At 38.5% G+C, this 16,819-nt stretch overlaps 1 protein-coding gene across 1 annotated transcript; it reads right to left on the reverse strand.

Moving 5' to 3' along the window:
* Positions 1–3,616: 3,616 nt before the first annotated feature.
* Positions 3,617–11,865, reverse strand: LOC104234691 (dolichol kinase EVAN). The gene is made up of 14 exons (XM_009788297.2): positions 11,528–11,865; positions 11,103–11,215; positions 10,295–10,483; positions 10,088–10,192; positions 8,816–8,886; positions 8,659–8,739; positions 8,343–8,554; positions 6,731–6,920; positions 6,570–6,635; positions 5,512–5,600; positions 5,311–5,425; positions 4,776–4,827; positions 4,593–4,693; positions 3,617–4,161 (listed from the first exon to the last, which is right to left on the reverse strand). The coding sequence occupies exons 1-14, from the start codon at positions 11,722–11,724 to the stop codon at positions 4,048–4,050; spliced, it is 1,695 nt and encodes a 564-aa protein (XP_009786599.1). The 5' UTR covers positions 11,725–11,865; the 3' UTR covers positions 3,617–4,047.
* Positions 11,866–16,819: the final 4,954 nt, after the last annotated feature.

A 16,819-nucleotide genomic window follows, 5' to 3' on the forward strand; every position in this document is an offset into this window, starting at 1 on the left:
GACCTGATAATGTTGGTCGAGCTACTTGGATCCACAAGCACATGCTTAATTTGAAATGTATTTATAAGAAAATAAATTATCAATGCGTCGTTATGAGGCTGAGACAGGGTCTCGATGTCCTCATCGCTGAATGTGAGAGCGTCCTCGGGTACGTAACCTCGAGTTCACTTCCCCTAGTGATGTATATTTTTGTTCTTTTGACAATGGGTTCATGCAGGATGTCGATTCCTCCAACGATCAAGTGGATGACATGTTGTGGCTCATTTGTTTCATTTTTCCTATTTGTTTCTCTTTCCCGAAATTGATTCTTGGCTCGGTCGCTGAGGAATTCTTGGAGGTGCCCTTGGTTGATTAGTTGGGATACTTCTTCTCGGATATGTCTACAATATTTGGTCCTATAACCGTGTGTGCCGTGAAATTCGCACACCAAGTTAGGGTTCCTTTGCGACGGATCTGATAGTACGGGTTTTAGCTACCTGGTGTCTCTGATTTTGCTGATGGCGGATACGATGTCCGAAACATCAATGTTGAAGTTGTATTTATACAATCCGGGTGCCTTCATTGGTCTTGTATGTTTATCGAATCCGTCTCTACTCACGAGTCCCCGAGGATTCTGACCTCGATCTGCCCTTCGATCATTTCAGGGTATGTTACACCTTAGGGCATTTCTTCGATCTTCAGTATATGGTTGGTACCTTTCCTTGTTTGGCTTTGGTTCCTTGGCCAGGAGCCTTCTAGGATATACTGAGCCCGAGGGGGCTCCTAGTTGGTCACCCTCGACCCTAATCTTAGATTGACATCTGTTGTGGACATCCGACCAAGTCACGGCAGGATATTCAACCAAGTTCTGCTTTAGTTGCTTTGAAGCTACTGAGCTTTGTTCGTTCAAACCTTGGGTGAAGGCCTACACTGCCCATTCATCGGATATTTGTGGTAATTCCATTCGCTCCATTTGGAAGCGAGATACAAACTCCCGGAACATCTTATTTTGTCTTTATTTGATTTTGAAGACGTCGGATTTTCTTGTAGCAACCTTGATGGCACCAGCATGTGCCTTTATAAAAGAATCTTCCAGTATGGCGAATGAGTCTATCAAATCCGGGGATAGGTTGTGATACCATATCATGGCCCCTTTTGAAAGTGTTTCCCCGATTTTCTTCAACAAGACGGATTCAATTTCGTCGTCCTTCAGGTCGTTTCCCTTTACGACACAAGTGTAAGTTGTGACGTGCTCGTTGGGATCCGAGGTTCCATTGTATTTCGGGAGATCGAGCATTATGAATTTCTTCGGAATGGGCTTCCGAGCCGCACTTGACGGGAATGGCTTTTGTATGTATTTCTTTGAATCAACACCCTTCAGGATCGGGGGTGCACCCGGGATCTGATCAACCCTTGAATTGTAGGTCTCCACCTTTTTATCATTAGCTTCTATCTTTTTTTCACCCAATTCAATCCTCTTTGTGAAGTCCTCGAGCATCTTCATAATAGCAGGGTCGGTTGCTAGTTGTCGCTCGATCTTTTCGGCACCTGTTCAGCTTGAGGAGTCATTTCCGGTGCTGTTGTGCTTGGAGTTTTTGGTGTCTTTGCAGTTGGGCAATCGCCAGCTGTTGTGCCTGCAACATCTCAAAAATAACGTGAAGGCTAACCTCTTGTTCCTCCTGAGCTGGGGTTTTCTGAGCTTCTTGTTGGTTTTCTTGGCCTATACTCCTGTTAGTGTGGGAGCTTATATTGACATGATGGGCATTGCGTGAGACCACATCCACGGGAATTGGCTCTGGTGCATCCTCAGGGTTTCGTAGTGGTACACCGACACCTGGAACAGCTACGCTATTCTCTCCATGGTCTTCAAGACCTTTGTTTTCATGTGCATTCACTAAGTTAGACATTTTGACCTGAAATCAAAGATTCTTGGGCAAGAAAAAGTGTAAAGAATAACTTGTGTTTTTTAGTAAACCAGCACGAAAATAATCACTATTATTTGTAGCCCCACGGTGGGCGCCAAACTGTTTACCTCAAAAATGGTAATTACAATTAGATTTAATTTTGTGGTTCTAAAAACATGTGATTTATTTTCATGCTAGTTGTTAGGCAATAGATGATAAGTGTGAGTTAGGAAAGTAAAGTAATAGTAAAGAGTAGTGTTATTATCCAAACCAAATAGTTGTGGATCGAGGCCTCGGGGTCGAGCTAAATGCTTGACTGGGGCCCATCGATGGGGGACTAAAAGTCCTAAGGACCTTGATGATGACTTTTTATGATCAATAATGAGTAATAAATGAAGAACAATCAATGAAACGCAATAAATGTAAGTAATAAATCAAATGAAAGACAATAGAGAGTGTTTAAGTTAGAGAGCAGAGAATATTCTTGTTCTTGTATTGAATATCATCCGTGCAAGAAATAGCAAGGGTCCCCTTTATATAGGAGGGGGAATCCCAACATGGTACATGTATAATTATTACAAAGAAACGTAGCTGGTATAGCTACATAATAGTCCGGTACGGACTGGTACTATTCTTGCAGGTGTTGTCAGCTTTCACCACATGCCTAGGGTATTTCCCGCTCGTTCATGATAGTCACCGATTTGTTGCTACCCCGAGGTCAAACATAGAAAACCGGGGTCGAACATCAGAGAGCGGTGTCTGGGACCTTCCAGATGGAGCTTCGGAATCCAACAACGATCATAAAATCAGACTCTACGATTTTAATCGTATACAGCATGGTTTGTGCTACGATCAAAATATCCTAATTAGGGTAGGGGTGAAGCCGCCATTTGCTTACTTTCTTCCTCTTCTTTTCCTCCTTTATTTCCTTGGGAAAAGGCAAAAATCCTACAGATTTTATGGGGCAGTACTTAAACAACAAGTTCCCTTCCACTTGAATCATATATAAACCTTGCAGTATCATAACCAAACTACTACTTATGTAGCAAATGATTAAATAGCAAAATGAAAGAGGAAATGAACAGTTTCTTTCTTCTATTGGTTACCGAGTAGAAAGGAAGTTTAAAAGATTTCTGTGTGGATTTCTGTTAGATTTGGGTGTGCCGACATCTCGACTTTTGTTTAGGAAGGACGACGAAATTAGCACCATTAACGGATATTTTCAACACGCTATGCTATTCAGCTTGTCTCTATTATTCTACTTCATTTAAGCTGACATAATTTTTTTTTTTTTTTTTTAATTGACTTTGCAACTTAACTTCAAAGTTCTGAACTTCTGTCTCGAAAAAGCCAAAATCAAGTGAGATTCAGCTGTAACGAAACATGAAAATCGTGAAAATGGCAACCTTGACGTGGAACAAGTTATGAGGACAATATAACAGTTGTATCAACTAACATATCTGAGGCATTAGCATTTAGCACCGAGTTTTGAAACCCAAAGAACACGAGAAAGGTACAAAAGAACAATTTTCTTTATTCAGTTAATTGTCGGTAGATTGAAAGTAAACTAATTCGCAGTCAAATATTTATTATGGGAGACAAGAATGAATGAATATGATCTTCTACGAAGAAATTTGTGTCCCGGACTTCACATGTTCATTTTATGTTATAGTGACAAGAGGTGTGCAGCTTAATCAGGAAAAAACCAAATTTGACAAAAGGCAGTGCTCCACTTCAATAGAATTAAACATTTGAAGGGTAAAAAGATGCTGAATTATAAACTACTGCTCGTTTAAGTTCAAAATACCAGTACATAACATGGAAATTTCGACAAATACTTCTCTCCTAGTGCCTGTAAGCTCTGATTGACTATTTTATTTACATCCATACCATTAAAGGAGGATGAAGTATAAAAGGCAAAAGCTACAACTACAACATTTGAAGAACAAAAAATTACATGTGCCTTTCGGGAAACAAATTCTACATCTAGATTACAAAAAGGGTAGCTTTTGCTTTTTCTCCTATCAAACCTATTGTACATGTCAAGTAACTCTACTACAGAGATATCTACAAAAAGAATGTGTGCTCAAAAGAATACTGCCAAAAGATCAGCGTGTTGTTTTCAGAAAAGTAGTTTAAAGTTCATGGATCAGCAGATAGGTTTTCACAGACACAGGAGACTATAGAACACCAGAGGTATGAACGCATTATCCAGCTGGGCAGTGTAGGCTTCCAACAGACCACTTACTGTCACAGCGAAAAGAAGAGAAAACCAGTTCTGCACAATTGCCAGCACAGCATCAAAACCAATCACAAAGTTAATAATGAGAATCTTAACAATAGTTGGCTTTCATAGTTAAAAAAAATTGTGAGGTTGCGCCATTCGCTGATCTCAGTGCCTACTTTAATTCGAGGATTCAGCCCCAAGAGGGCATGAAATCAATAGGTTTTGGGATAATTAGGGGCCACTAAGCAATTAGAATGAGGTTCATTATTCTAAAGGATAGGAGGTTAATTTTAAGGTGATCTCACATTATGCCTCATCAGCATCAGTTAGAATAAGTTCAAGCTGAATAACTACAAACTGTATTGAAGCAAGGCCACATAATTTCCTTTCTCATTAATATATAAACATGTACAAGAGCACTTTTTTGGTCTGAACAGGATTGCAGATAGCCCTTTGTACATGTGCTTGAGGGAAAGAGCTACCTGATCTACGATGTATCTAGATGTAGCCAGAAGTGGAAGTAGAATGGAACATGCAGCCAGGACAGATGTTATGCCAGCAGCAGTGCCTTCAATTGTCTTCTCTGCCAAAGAGAATTAATAGATTCAGATGGTGAGGGATACAAAAGAAGCAATGACGAAACATGAAAGAGAACAGAGACATACTGCCAGTTTTGCTCCAGCGGAGGACCCCATACTTGTAGCCAACCACTGATGCCTGCACAGAGGATTAACATTAATATTTACAGTGCACAAATGATAATCAATAATGAGCCACCAACCCTAAACTCATTCTATACTACTCAATCTACCAATCCTCTCTTCCCTACTGCAGTTAGTTTTTTCTGCAGAAGTGTTGTGCTCGCTTGGACTAAAGCCAAGTCACAACTTTATAAATCTTTCTTCATTGCAGATCGTTTATTGTTGTAGTCCTCTAGAACACCAATAAAGATGCAAGAAGGTCTGCCGGCCACAAGGCCAACAGCAGGAAAGCTTTCTACCAAGAGATCAGGGGACACCAATCCAGTACATCAGTATAATCCTTTTCAATAAGCGATCTAGTGAAAAGATGCCTTTCCAGATTTTCTCACTTTTCAAGCATGTTAGACTTTCTGCATCGTACTAGAACCCTAAATTTCAGGAGTTCTTGGAAAGCATATTTTCTAGTGCAGGGAGAAAGATATAGGACAAGCAACTCTACCATTGTATCTCCAATTCCAAGGCTCAAGATCCCAGCGAAAGGGGCTAATGGTCGGTCACTGAAACCAGAGGAAAACCAGATAGGAAGTGCACATCCTAATAAGAGGGAAAAATGGCTGAAAGCGGAAAGGAGGCAAATGGTTAGAGTTAACAAAAGGAATATGCTGTAGCTAGTTTATGTTATGGAGGAATCATTTCAAACCTGACAATAAGAAGATCAGTGTCACGATGATCTGTAAAGGCATTCATAAATTGGTGCACAAGCTGTCCCAAGGGCCAGATTCTCCATATCTGTCCCAAAAGTCATGACAAATATTGTGAAGTATCATGTCAACTAGCATCATGAATAGCTTATGCATTGCCACAAATTATAAGGAGTTCACCAAGAACATAGGTAACAAAGAAAAAGAAAAATGATATTTTAACATGTTGCATTTTACAAGTATATATTACATACTTCTATCTTAACAAAAGTGTAACAATTTATTCAGACTTCAGTTATATTACTGGTTGATCCTTATCATGTACAAGAAGTTTCATATCAAAAGCCAGTATGAAGTGAACATAAGATATTTTTTAGTTGACGAGCTTGGCTTCAGTTGAAAAGTGTGCTTAAACTTGACAGACACTTTGTTTTCTGCTTTTTTTTTTTTATATTTAATATTGGAAAATGTCCCTTTTTTTTATTGTTGGGGGGGGGGGGGGGCGCTAAGAAAAGATCTGACATGTAAATTGATATGTTCTTCATTGAAACAGTATTATCAAAGGCGAAAAGCGCAAAAAAACTCTAGGGCCCATTAGGGCTTTAAGTAAAAAGCGCAAATAAAGCATGGGCTTTAATCAAAAAAGGCGCAACTGAAGAAAAAGTAAAAATATGTATATGTAGTCCAAGACTAATAATTATAAGCATAAATAACAAATATCCACAAAGAAATTGAATTTTTTTTACGACAAAGCGAAATATCAATTGTTTAATGTCGCATTTTCAAGATTACATTCATTGGCAAGGAAAAGTATGCCATAGAGCCTTGATGCGACACTAAAGCGCCCACAAAGCGAGGCGAAGCGCTCAACATGTTTTGAGCCTCGCTTCAGCGCGTTTTAAGCGCGCCTTTGACAACACCGCATTGAACATTCCCTCCATATGGCCTACCACAACCACAGCCATAAGATCCAAAATTATAAGAAATTGCACAAGAACATTGGATAGTTGTACCCAATGAAATCCAGAAACAAGACAAGAGTGCAGTGAAACCTTACTCGTATAGTTTCCAATATCAAGAAAACTGCCAAAGCTGCACCAAAAGCCAGATCAAGAAACTTCGGCTGAGAAAGGGATAGATGGTCAATACAACTCTCATAAAAACAAATAATAGGCCCAAAAGGAGAAAGGTTTCCTAAAGAATTTCAACTTAAATCACCTGAAGTATGAGAGCAGGAACAAACATCAAAACAGCCATTAAATGGTAGTATTTCCGAAGAAGAATCCTCTCAATCTTACTGCTCTTTGAAATGTTGTAAAACCGAATAACTGATACATAAATAACAACCAACCAATATATACACAACGACAACCTTTTAAGCGGTTCTGACAGAACAAAGTCCAATACCCTGCAACAATCACAAGACAGAGAATACCAAAATATGAGCAAAAGATAGCACTCCCTCCGTTTCAATTTAGATGATGTAGTTTGATTTAGCACAAAGTTTAAGAAAAGAAAAAAAAAAAGACTTTTGAAACATGTGGTCCTAAAAGCTTAAGGGCAAAAGCTTTGTGGGACCATGACATTTAAGGGTAAAGTGGATAAAATGAAAAGTTTAAAGTTAAATTGCTTCCAAATATAGAAATGTGTCATTTAACACTTTCCATATATTTGGAGGAAAAGATATATGTTTTGATTCACTGAAAAATGATATGAGAGCTATTCACTGTACAAATGAAGGAGCAGGTAGCCGAACAAAGAATTGAGAATCTCCTCTTAATTGAGTTTAGTTTTATCATTCTACCTTGATGGTTCACCACTTGGAGAGATGGTAGCAACAAGCCTAGGGCTGAGTTAAAACCTCAAGGGCTCAACTCAGTTCATAGGTCTTTGGCTCCACTTGGATAGATGGTAGCAACAAGCCTAGGGCTGAGTTAAAGCCTCAACGGCTCAACTCTGTTCATAGGTCTTTGGCTTGAACTCAAGCTTAACCGACCTTGGCAAATAAAGGTTGATGTTACTTAAGCTAGAGCTTGGCTTAAAAACTAAAATTGTGTGAAAATATCAAAGCTCAAAAATCATGCCTCCACAATTATTTAGGATCTTCGAAACTAAATTTTGTGAAAATTGCCATTGAAAACCACATACTAATGTTGAAATGCTGGAGGTAGCCACTGATGGTGAAGTAGAAGATGAAAAATAAATATGAAAATAGCAGGTGAGAATTGCATAATTTTGTGGCTCAGAATCTGATTCAATGGTATCAATATCCAGAGCAGGTAGGTATAACATAGGAGTTAGAAGAGCTTAACACGTTACCAACAAATGATCCTATAACTTCAGGAACCACATTTTTAAAAACTGAACAACAACGCTGAACTTGGCTGTTTAGAGCAAATTCCTGGTCAATTACAATCTTTTTTCTCTTTTGCTTCAAAATACTAAAGGAATACTGAGTAAGAATGTAAACTTTATCCCAAGAAGTCTTAACTATTAGAATACTCAAGTACATACAGACCAATGAAAAAGAAGCAAGAAAAACATCTAAACATCCCATCCAAGATACAGCAAAGTCTTCTCAACTCTTGTCCTTCTTGTTCGAGTACTTATTCTTAAAAATAAGTATTCTTTAACTACCAGCTATAAGTCACACAACTTCTTGCATAGTATCAGGTAACTGTTCATCAATAAAACCTAATTGTCTAATGTAAGAGTGAATCATCCCTACAAACCATTAGACCTCCATCAACCAAATCATGCAACAGAATAACAATATGCAACATAATATGTCCAATTATCCGACAGAAATGAGTTCTAAAGGGAGGCTTACCATAGAAAAGGGTGCACATGAAAATCTTGAACAAGCTGCATCCATGATGGCACAGCTATAACAAGAACACATATGAGGGAAACATAGAACACAAGAGATCGCCTCATTTGATTATCTCCTCTATCTCTAGAAGGTGCCGAGCTGACCCGCTCCAAAATTTGAAGCACGTTTTTAAATAGCATAGGGAAAATAAGAAGGCCAGTAATCAATCCCTAGAACATAGTGTTACCTTTCGTGATCAGTACTCTGAATCGAAATCTTTTACTTTATATGGAAAGAAGAGGATAGTCTAGAAAACTAACAGCTTGTACAATACCTGAATAATAATGCTAACTTCACTTCTCTGGACTCCATATGGTACCGTCACTAGCTTAGATGCTGTAAAGTACCCATGGGACTGTTCACAGACACAATACTGCTTATTAGGTATCCATTTCATCTGATATCAGAGAAAGTAAAAGTATGAAACTAACCTTAGCAGCAGTACAAGCTAGCATATCACTGAAATAGATAACAAGGCCAACAGTAACCAGTAACGCTTCTCCTAAGAAGAGAACCAAGAATGCAAATTAGTGTGCAGAAGACAAAGGACCATTCATCAAATAAAGCAAAACGTAATAGGACAAGTCAAATGATTTTGAGCCTCTGTTCTCTAATATAAACAAGAAATATAGATTGCCGAAATAAGCCATGTTCAAACAGCACTTTGTGTGGAATAAAGTATGTTCCACGCATGCAACTTAATATCCAACTCATTGTTCAAAGTTGCAGAATTTGATATGGAATTGGAGGGTCCTTATTCGGCAGCAGTCATAGCAAATTGATCGTAGATCAGCATTAAGTGCACTTTAGCTGCATATAGGCTTAAAAAATTCTTATATTAGAAATAATTTGTGAACTTTGAGGTGATTATTTGAATCATTATTTTAATCTACTTAACTACTAAAAACACATTCAATGTTGTATATAATTCGTAGGAATCCTCCTTCAAACTTCAGATAAGATAACTTCAACAAACTACAAGACAATCCTACATCATAATTGACATTACAATACCCAAGTAGCTTTAATCTTCTCTAAAAGGCGAGACATGCTTCCAACTAACACCAAATGTGAGCCACCCTAAAATAAGAATATAAAAAGAAAGTTTGAAAAGTATAAAATTTACAGTCAAGTTTCAGATCATTTTATATTAAGACTTTTTCTTTCCCATAGTTCGACTACAATTTTTCATGAGAAAAGAACAAGAAATAAAGGTTAATCCTAAAAAGAGTGAAAAAGTGCCAATATCATCTTCGTATTCGGTAGATTTGTCTTTACACGATATTATCACCAATGTGTCGATAACATCTGTATTACCTACTACATTTTTGCGTCATCTGGCGTGACTACAACAGGAGCCATTAAATATGAATCATCAGCTATGCAGCAGTGGGATGGATATGAATCGACAGATATGTAGTGATGGAACGTATACACATCAGCAGATATGTAACTGTATCCGCCAATTGTTTAAACCGTGACCAAATTGAACTGGGAAACTGGCAGAATGAAGCTCTAGGTAAAAAAATTCCTTCATATTGTCTAACAGCCAAATAAATCTTAGTTTTATTGTGATTAGTGGAGAGAGAATGTGAACTGAATCTTTGCACAACAGAGTGGACCCTCATACCAAGTGTGCAATTTGGTAGTTGTGATGCTACAGATATATCCAGTAAAATAAAAAACGTAGTAACATGACCAACCAATTGAAGCGCATGCTGGAAAAGTGTGAAGAATATTCTGAATTAGCTTTACTGCTGCAAATCCATGAAAGAATAGCCACAATAAGATTGCTACTGCATCCCAACCTACAGGAGATGTTGGCCAAGAATTGTTAAGAAAGGCTCAACTAACTTATTGGGTTGACCAATGAATGAATAAGTGAATATAAGGAAGAGAAATTGACCTACCACCATGAGATTTCACAGCAAATGACACACAGCAGACTCCTAAATACAACGCTATGCAACTTAAGCTAACGCGAAAAGTAGCACAATTCTTGCTGTCTGATTGACGGTAAAAAATGAAGCAGAGATAAGCTAGCACGGTGAAGCAACTTGCAGATGTCACCCAATATAGTAGTTGCAGATTTTCAAGCTCTGTTAAGAGGTCAAAATCAAAAGAAGTCAGTCATACATGTGAGGCAAGGTAGGAATCAACATAAGTCCTGAATACAATCTTACCATACTAACTAAAGTTTCTAATGGAAATCGACCTATTAGGTGAATAAATATGTAAAACACAACCACGCTCCTTCTCAACTACATAAGCAGAGGCAAGATTATACCTTTCCCTACTAAACAGCCCTTTTCCATATACAAACATCACAAGACAGAACGTAACTTAACAATCTTTTGAGATAAGAGATTCAGTAGACAGCCACATAAGCACAATATAGTAAATATTAAAACAAATAGTGTTAACTTGCAGTCTATCGGAAATAGTCTTTCTGCCCTTTCAAGAGTAGGGGTAAGGCTGCGTACATCCTACCCTCCCCAGACCCCACTTGTGTGATTACACTGGGTGGTTGTTGTTGTTGTTAGTGTTAATAACCTATCAATTTACAGCAAAATTATCCTTATTCTTCACACTGCACTTTTAGGCATCACAATTGTCATTGCTATTTCATGTTTAACTAGTTATGCTGTTTAAACCCTCATTTATTTCCTGAAACAATCCATTATCATTTTCAATAAAAAACAATAATGAGTGTTATACCTTCAGTTCCGACTTGATTTAAAGATACTGCTCTTGTAATCTGGATCAACTTTGATACTATAAGCCCAGGAAGCGTTACTGCCCCCAAAAATATACCTGATGACGCACCAGGCCTGAAAAATAGTACCACAACTTACATAAATAAACAGTACAAGGAAAAATATATCAATAGGAGCATAAATTAAAAAGAACAATATTCATTCAGAAATTAACCATATTCAACCACATATTTCCAATTAAATAAACAAAATAATAACTAAAGCAAAAACTGTAAACTTGTAAATTGCAGCTGCAGCCTAGTGGTTAGAACTGTAACTCACAAGCTATTCTATCGGCCAATCCAAAAGAAGATTTTTTTAAATAAAAAAAACAGTGACCATCATGATAATTGCGGTGGGTTAGCATAAAATTAATCAGAAATAAACCTGGTTTTGAAGAAGTGAGAGAGGGAAAGTGAAGAAGAGGCATCGACGGAGATCTCGACAGAGAGGGCGAGGAGAGAGAGGAGAGAAAGGGAGAGAGATTCGGAGAGGAGAGATTGGGGGATAGAAAAGACAATTCGAGCAATGAAGAGTGCTACCACAGCTCTCTCGCCGGTGAGAAACGACGGCGACGAAGCCATGGGTTTCCGAGCTGAAATTCAATTGAAGAAATCATCCATTTTGGCGTAAATAGGAAGAATTGTAGTAGACGCACGCGACCCGTGTGAACTGGGAATTCGGTGGGTTTGGCGCGCACCCGTTTTTTTTATATATCCGCTGTTGAAATGTCAGCTGATCTACCACCTGCTTCTTTCCTCGTTTCTGATTTCTTTTCTTTTCTCGGATTTTCGCGTCAATACTACGTCGTTTGTTTGTTTTCTCTCTGTCCGTTGGTGGAACTACGCCTTGAAGTTTTCAACGGATATTCGTCCGTTTTCTTTTTTTTCCGAATTAGTGTTTACTTTTTTTGTCTCCCTACTCTGACCATCAACAAATCACGCATTTGTTTCTAGAAAGTGTTAAAAATTACTCCATCTGTTTCATATTAAATGAAGTACTTTACTTTTTAGTCTGTTTCAAAATAAATGACACATTTCTAAATTTGAAAATAATTCAACTTTAAACTCTTTCATTTTACTCATTTACCCTTAATGAAAAACTTTTATAGCAACACAAATGTCTTGGCCCCACTGTGACGACCCGGCCAGTCGTTTCATGAGTTACCGCTTCGTTTTCCCCATTTCTGCTTCTTTATGCTTTGTTATCCGTGTTTTGCAGTATTGGGTTAGTCGGATCGAATCCGGAATGATTTTGGTAAGGTTTGAGACACTTAGTCTCTTTGGAGTGAGTTTAGGTTGGAAAAAGTCAACTGGATGTTGACTTGTGTGTTAGAGGGCTCGGATGTGAGTTTCGATGGTTCGAATAGTTTCGGGAGGTGATTTGGAACTTAGGAGTGTGATCGGAATGAGTTTTGGAGGTTCGGAGTAGATTTAGGCTTCAATTGGCGAAGTTTATATTTTGGTGATTTCCGGTTGGTAGGCGAGATTTTTATATAGGGTTCGGAATGGAATTTCGAGGGTTGCAGTAGTTCCATTGGGTCAGTTGGGATGTGTGTGCAAAATTTCAGGTCATTCGGACGTGGTTTGGTTGGGTTTTTGATCAAAAGCGAAATTCGAAATTTTTTTGGAATTTAGGCTTGAATCCGATGTGTTTTGGTTGATTTGATGTTGTTTGAGGTATTTTGAAGATTGGTACAAGTTTGAATAAGATTATGGGATAGGTTGGTGCTTTTGGTTGAGGTCCCGGGGGCCTCAGGGTGATTTCGAATGGTTGACGAAGAAGTTTGGATTTTTGGTGAGCTGCAGACTTTTGCTGCTTCTGGTATTCCCACACCTGCGAATTGGGGACCGCAGGTGCGAGAAGGGAGGTCGCAGAAGCGGAAAGATGCCTGGAAGATAGGAACCGCAGATGCGGTTGTGGGACCGTACCTGCGAAGGCGCATATGCGGTATGGGGATCACAGATGCGATTTTGGCCGTTAAGTGAAGAACCGCAGAAGCGGTTAGTTGGTCACATATGCGGTACCGCAGAAGCGGTAATTGGGTCGCAGATGCGAAAATGTCTGGGCAGAAGGTATAAATTGTCTCCTTCGCGATTTGAGCTATTTTCACCATTTCTACTTCGGCTTTGGAGCTTTTTGGATGAATTGAAAGAGGAATTTCAAGGGAACTTCATTGAGGTAAGGAATTTGGACTTAAAACTCGTTCCTATGCTATTATTTCACGGAGGGGAGCTATAATTAATGAAATTTAAGGGTTAAAATTGGGGAAGCTAGGGCTTGGAAACTTAGACCTTTGCTTGAGGATTTGAAGGACCATTTGAGGTCGGATTTGAGAACTTTTGATATGTATGAACTCGTGGGGAGATAAGGAATCTATTGATGTAAAAATTATCGAATTCTGAGATGTGGTCTCGGGGGTCAGGTTTTGGTAATTTCGGGATTTGTATCGTATTTTGATTATTTTCGCTTGGGCTTCGTTCCCTTAGTATATTTTGACGCCCTCGTTCTGATTTTGGATAGATTCGACGCGAGTGGAGGCCGATTCGAGGGGAAAAGGCATTGCAAGCTAGAGATTTGACCAGTTCGATATGAGTAATGATTGTAAATGATGTTCTGAGGGTATAAGGATTTGCACATTGTTGTGCTATATTGAGGTGACGCACACGCTTGATGACGAGCAAGGGGTCATGCACTGTTGGGGATTGTTACTTAGTCCATTCCGGATGACTATTTTACCGCGTATTTGACTGAAACATATTTGCTATCATCATGATTTGGGCTGAATGCCATATTTGGACCTTGTGCCAACTATTTGAACTCTTCGGGAATTTTTATTGATATTTCCTCACTGTTTGACTTTATACTTGAACTCAGTCATGATATATTTCATTGTTTTTGTACTCATTCATGTTTACTATGTTTTAAATAATTAAAAGATCTTTTAAATGATAATTGGGCTGAGAATCACTATTTTACTATTGCCCGAGGGGCTTGTGAGAATTTTGACTGAGGAAGGCTGTGGGCCTATGTTGTGAGGAAACATTTGATACTGATTATGAGGCCAAGGGCCTGAGATATGTACTCCACGAGATGGCTTGATATTGCGATTGGGCCGTAAGGGGCCCCTCTAGGAGTCTGTACACCCTAGTGAGCACGGGTACCCATTGTGATGTGAGATTGAGCCCGAGGGGCTGGTATTGGTCTATGTGATTGCCCGAAGGGCTGGTATTGTTCTGAGATATTGCCCAAGGGGCAGATTTGTTGGTACTGTGCCCGAGGGGAGAACCTTTATGTGTTTATTTTCATAATCGACTGTCAATTACCTTCTTAATTGTTGAAAAAGGCTTTTCATGAAGTAAATTTTGAGTTAAAGAATTTTACCTATCTTTCACTGGTTTACTGTTTTAAATGGTTTTACTCCTTCATTATAGCATGCGTTTGTGCCTTATGTGTTTTCCTGCTTTTAGTCTTTATTTATGATTATTACTCACTGAGTTGGAGTACTCACTTTACTCCCTGCACCCTGTGTGCAGATTCAAGCGTATCTGGTCCTGCTCCCGAGTGCTGATCATTTCCGGCTCAGGCGGATCTGAGGAGTCTTTAGGTAGCTGTTGGCGTTCGCAACCCGTAGCTCTTCCCTATCTTAGTCCTTCATGTTCTTAGTTTTCTATATTAAACTCTGTAGTTATATTTGGAGTATTCCGTTTGCTAGATGCTCATGACTAGTGACACCCCGGTATCCGGCTGTGTTTGGGCTGTATTCAGCATATTATACTATCTTTTGCTTAAACTTTGGTTTATTTATTCATGTTTAGACTGTTTCTAAATGCTTAATTGTTAATAATTGGAAAAAGGGAAGTGTCGGCTGGCACGATCGGGTCCGGGTTTAGGGTCGTGACAAGTTGGTATCAGTGCCTAGGTTACATAGGTCTCACGAGTCATGAGCAGGTTTAGTAGAGTCTCGCAGATCGGTACGGAGACGTCTGTATTTATCCTCCAAAGGTTGCAGAACCTTTAGGAAAAACTTCATATTCTTATCGCGCGTCCTTGATTCAGCTTGAAAAGTAACTCTTTGAATTCCTTCCACGCGTTCGTATGCGCGCATGAGCGCTCAGTATCAGATATGCATCGATGGCTTGTGATTCCCCGATCATGGGGCGAGATGTGATCTTTGTGTGCTGATGTTGGGCCAATCTGGAAGACTTGAGGCCAGATTTTTTGCCTATAGCTCGAGCCCTGAGCTGTTGGTTTCGTGAGCGCGTGCTTCTGGATCTATATGTTCTGTTGTGTCCTTATTAAGAGGAGTAATGACCGGATAGCTACGTGATGAGTATGTTATGACTGCGAGGTGTATTCATATGCTTTGGAAATGACGAGAAGGGCCTGCTGGAGGATAGAAGAACTATTAGGTACTTGATTTTCATCTCGATTTGAGGTATAGCCCCGAGTTATGGGTGTGTGAAGAATCCTTCCATGTTTCCTGTCGCACCTCCTTTTTACCGCACCCGCGGGGCGCGTGGGGAGTTTTCTCCAATTAAAGGACAGTCGAAAAGGGATTTATTTAATTATTTCAGAGTCGCCACCTGGGAATTTTAAGGCGTCCCAAGTCACCAATTTTAATCCCTGAATCGAGGAGAATATGACTCTGTTTATTATTCTGCGAACCAGAAATCCTAAGTAAGGAATTCTGTTAATCCGGAAGAAGGTGTTAGGCATTTCCGAATTCCGTGGTTCTAGCACGGTCGCTTAACTGTTTTTATTATTGGCTTAATTATCTTGATTTTTTACTAAATACGTTTTTATTGCATGATTTTACTACCGCTTTTTACTTATTGTTTACAATTATATGGAAGAATTACGCGTACGTATATTCGTATTATATATTTTTTATAAGTACCAGGGATTGTTCCACGCGTACGTGTACACAATAAAATTGTCCATGTTATATATAAAAAAAATATATATTCGAAAATTAAAAATAAAATCCGGAACATCATCATCCTTTTATTTGGACAATGAACTACACATCTCGGGTTATATGAAATTATTTTTGACATCCGCGGAGAAGTACTTTAAAATATTCGCTTGAAATTGCGCGTACGCATAATCCGAATTTGCTTTTAAATATGATCAGGGTACGCGAACGCATCCCTAATTGCGCAAAATACTGTAATGGTATTATGAAATTTCCACAAAATGTTTATTATATCACGAGAAATCTCCATTTAAGATACCTTTTAATTCTTGAAAAAAAAAATCCACAATTTATTAAATGCTGCCCGTCGATTAGAATTTCCGCGTATAATTTATGTTCATCCAAGACTATTCAAATTCAAAATAAAGAATAAGAACATGATTAATACTATTCTTCACAAATACAACATATATACATATACCAAAGAATGAGGGACATATGAAACTCACAAAATGATTTATGAAGGGAAGAAGTATTTTTGAACAATTTTTATTTATTTCTTATTTAGTGCAAATTCTATTTCTACTTACCATTGATATAAGTATTGCAATTTATGCTTGTACACCTCATTTTATTCTCATATACTTGCTTTTGATCTAATTGGCCTAATTGTTTGGTTAATTTATTTATGAGGGTGAATAAGCATCAAGTTGATAAGAAAAGAATTATTATACAAATTGATTGACAACATTGCCTTACAT

The sequence above is a fragment of the Nicotiana sylvestris genome, chromosome 6, assembly GCF_000393655.2.
Source record: "Nicotiana sylvestris chromosome 6, ASM39365v2, whole genome shotgun sequence".
Lineage (NCBI taxonomy): Eukaryota > Viridiplantae > Streptophyta > Magnoliopsida > Solanales > Solanaceae > Nicotiana > Nicotiana sylvestris.

Excerpts from the sequence above, each read along its gene's own strand:
- LOC104234691 (XM_009788297.2), bottom strand. The coding sequence starts at position 11,724 with ATGGCTTCGTCGCCGTCGTTTCTCACCGGCGAGAGAGCTGTGGTAGCA. Across the intron at positions 6,921-8,342 it reads CATGTGCACCCTTTTCTATG|GGTATTGGACTTTGTTCTGT; the intron begins GTAAGCCTCCCT and ends TGATTGTTGCAG. Across the intron at positions 6,636-6,730 it reads TTCCTGCTCTCATACTTCAG|CCGAAGTTTCTTGATCTGGC; the intron begins GTGATTTAAGTT and ends TCCCTTTCTCAG.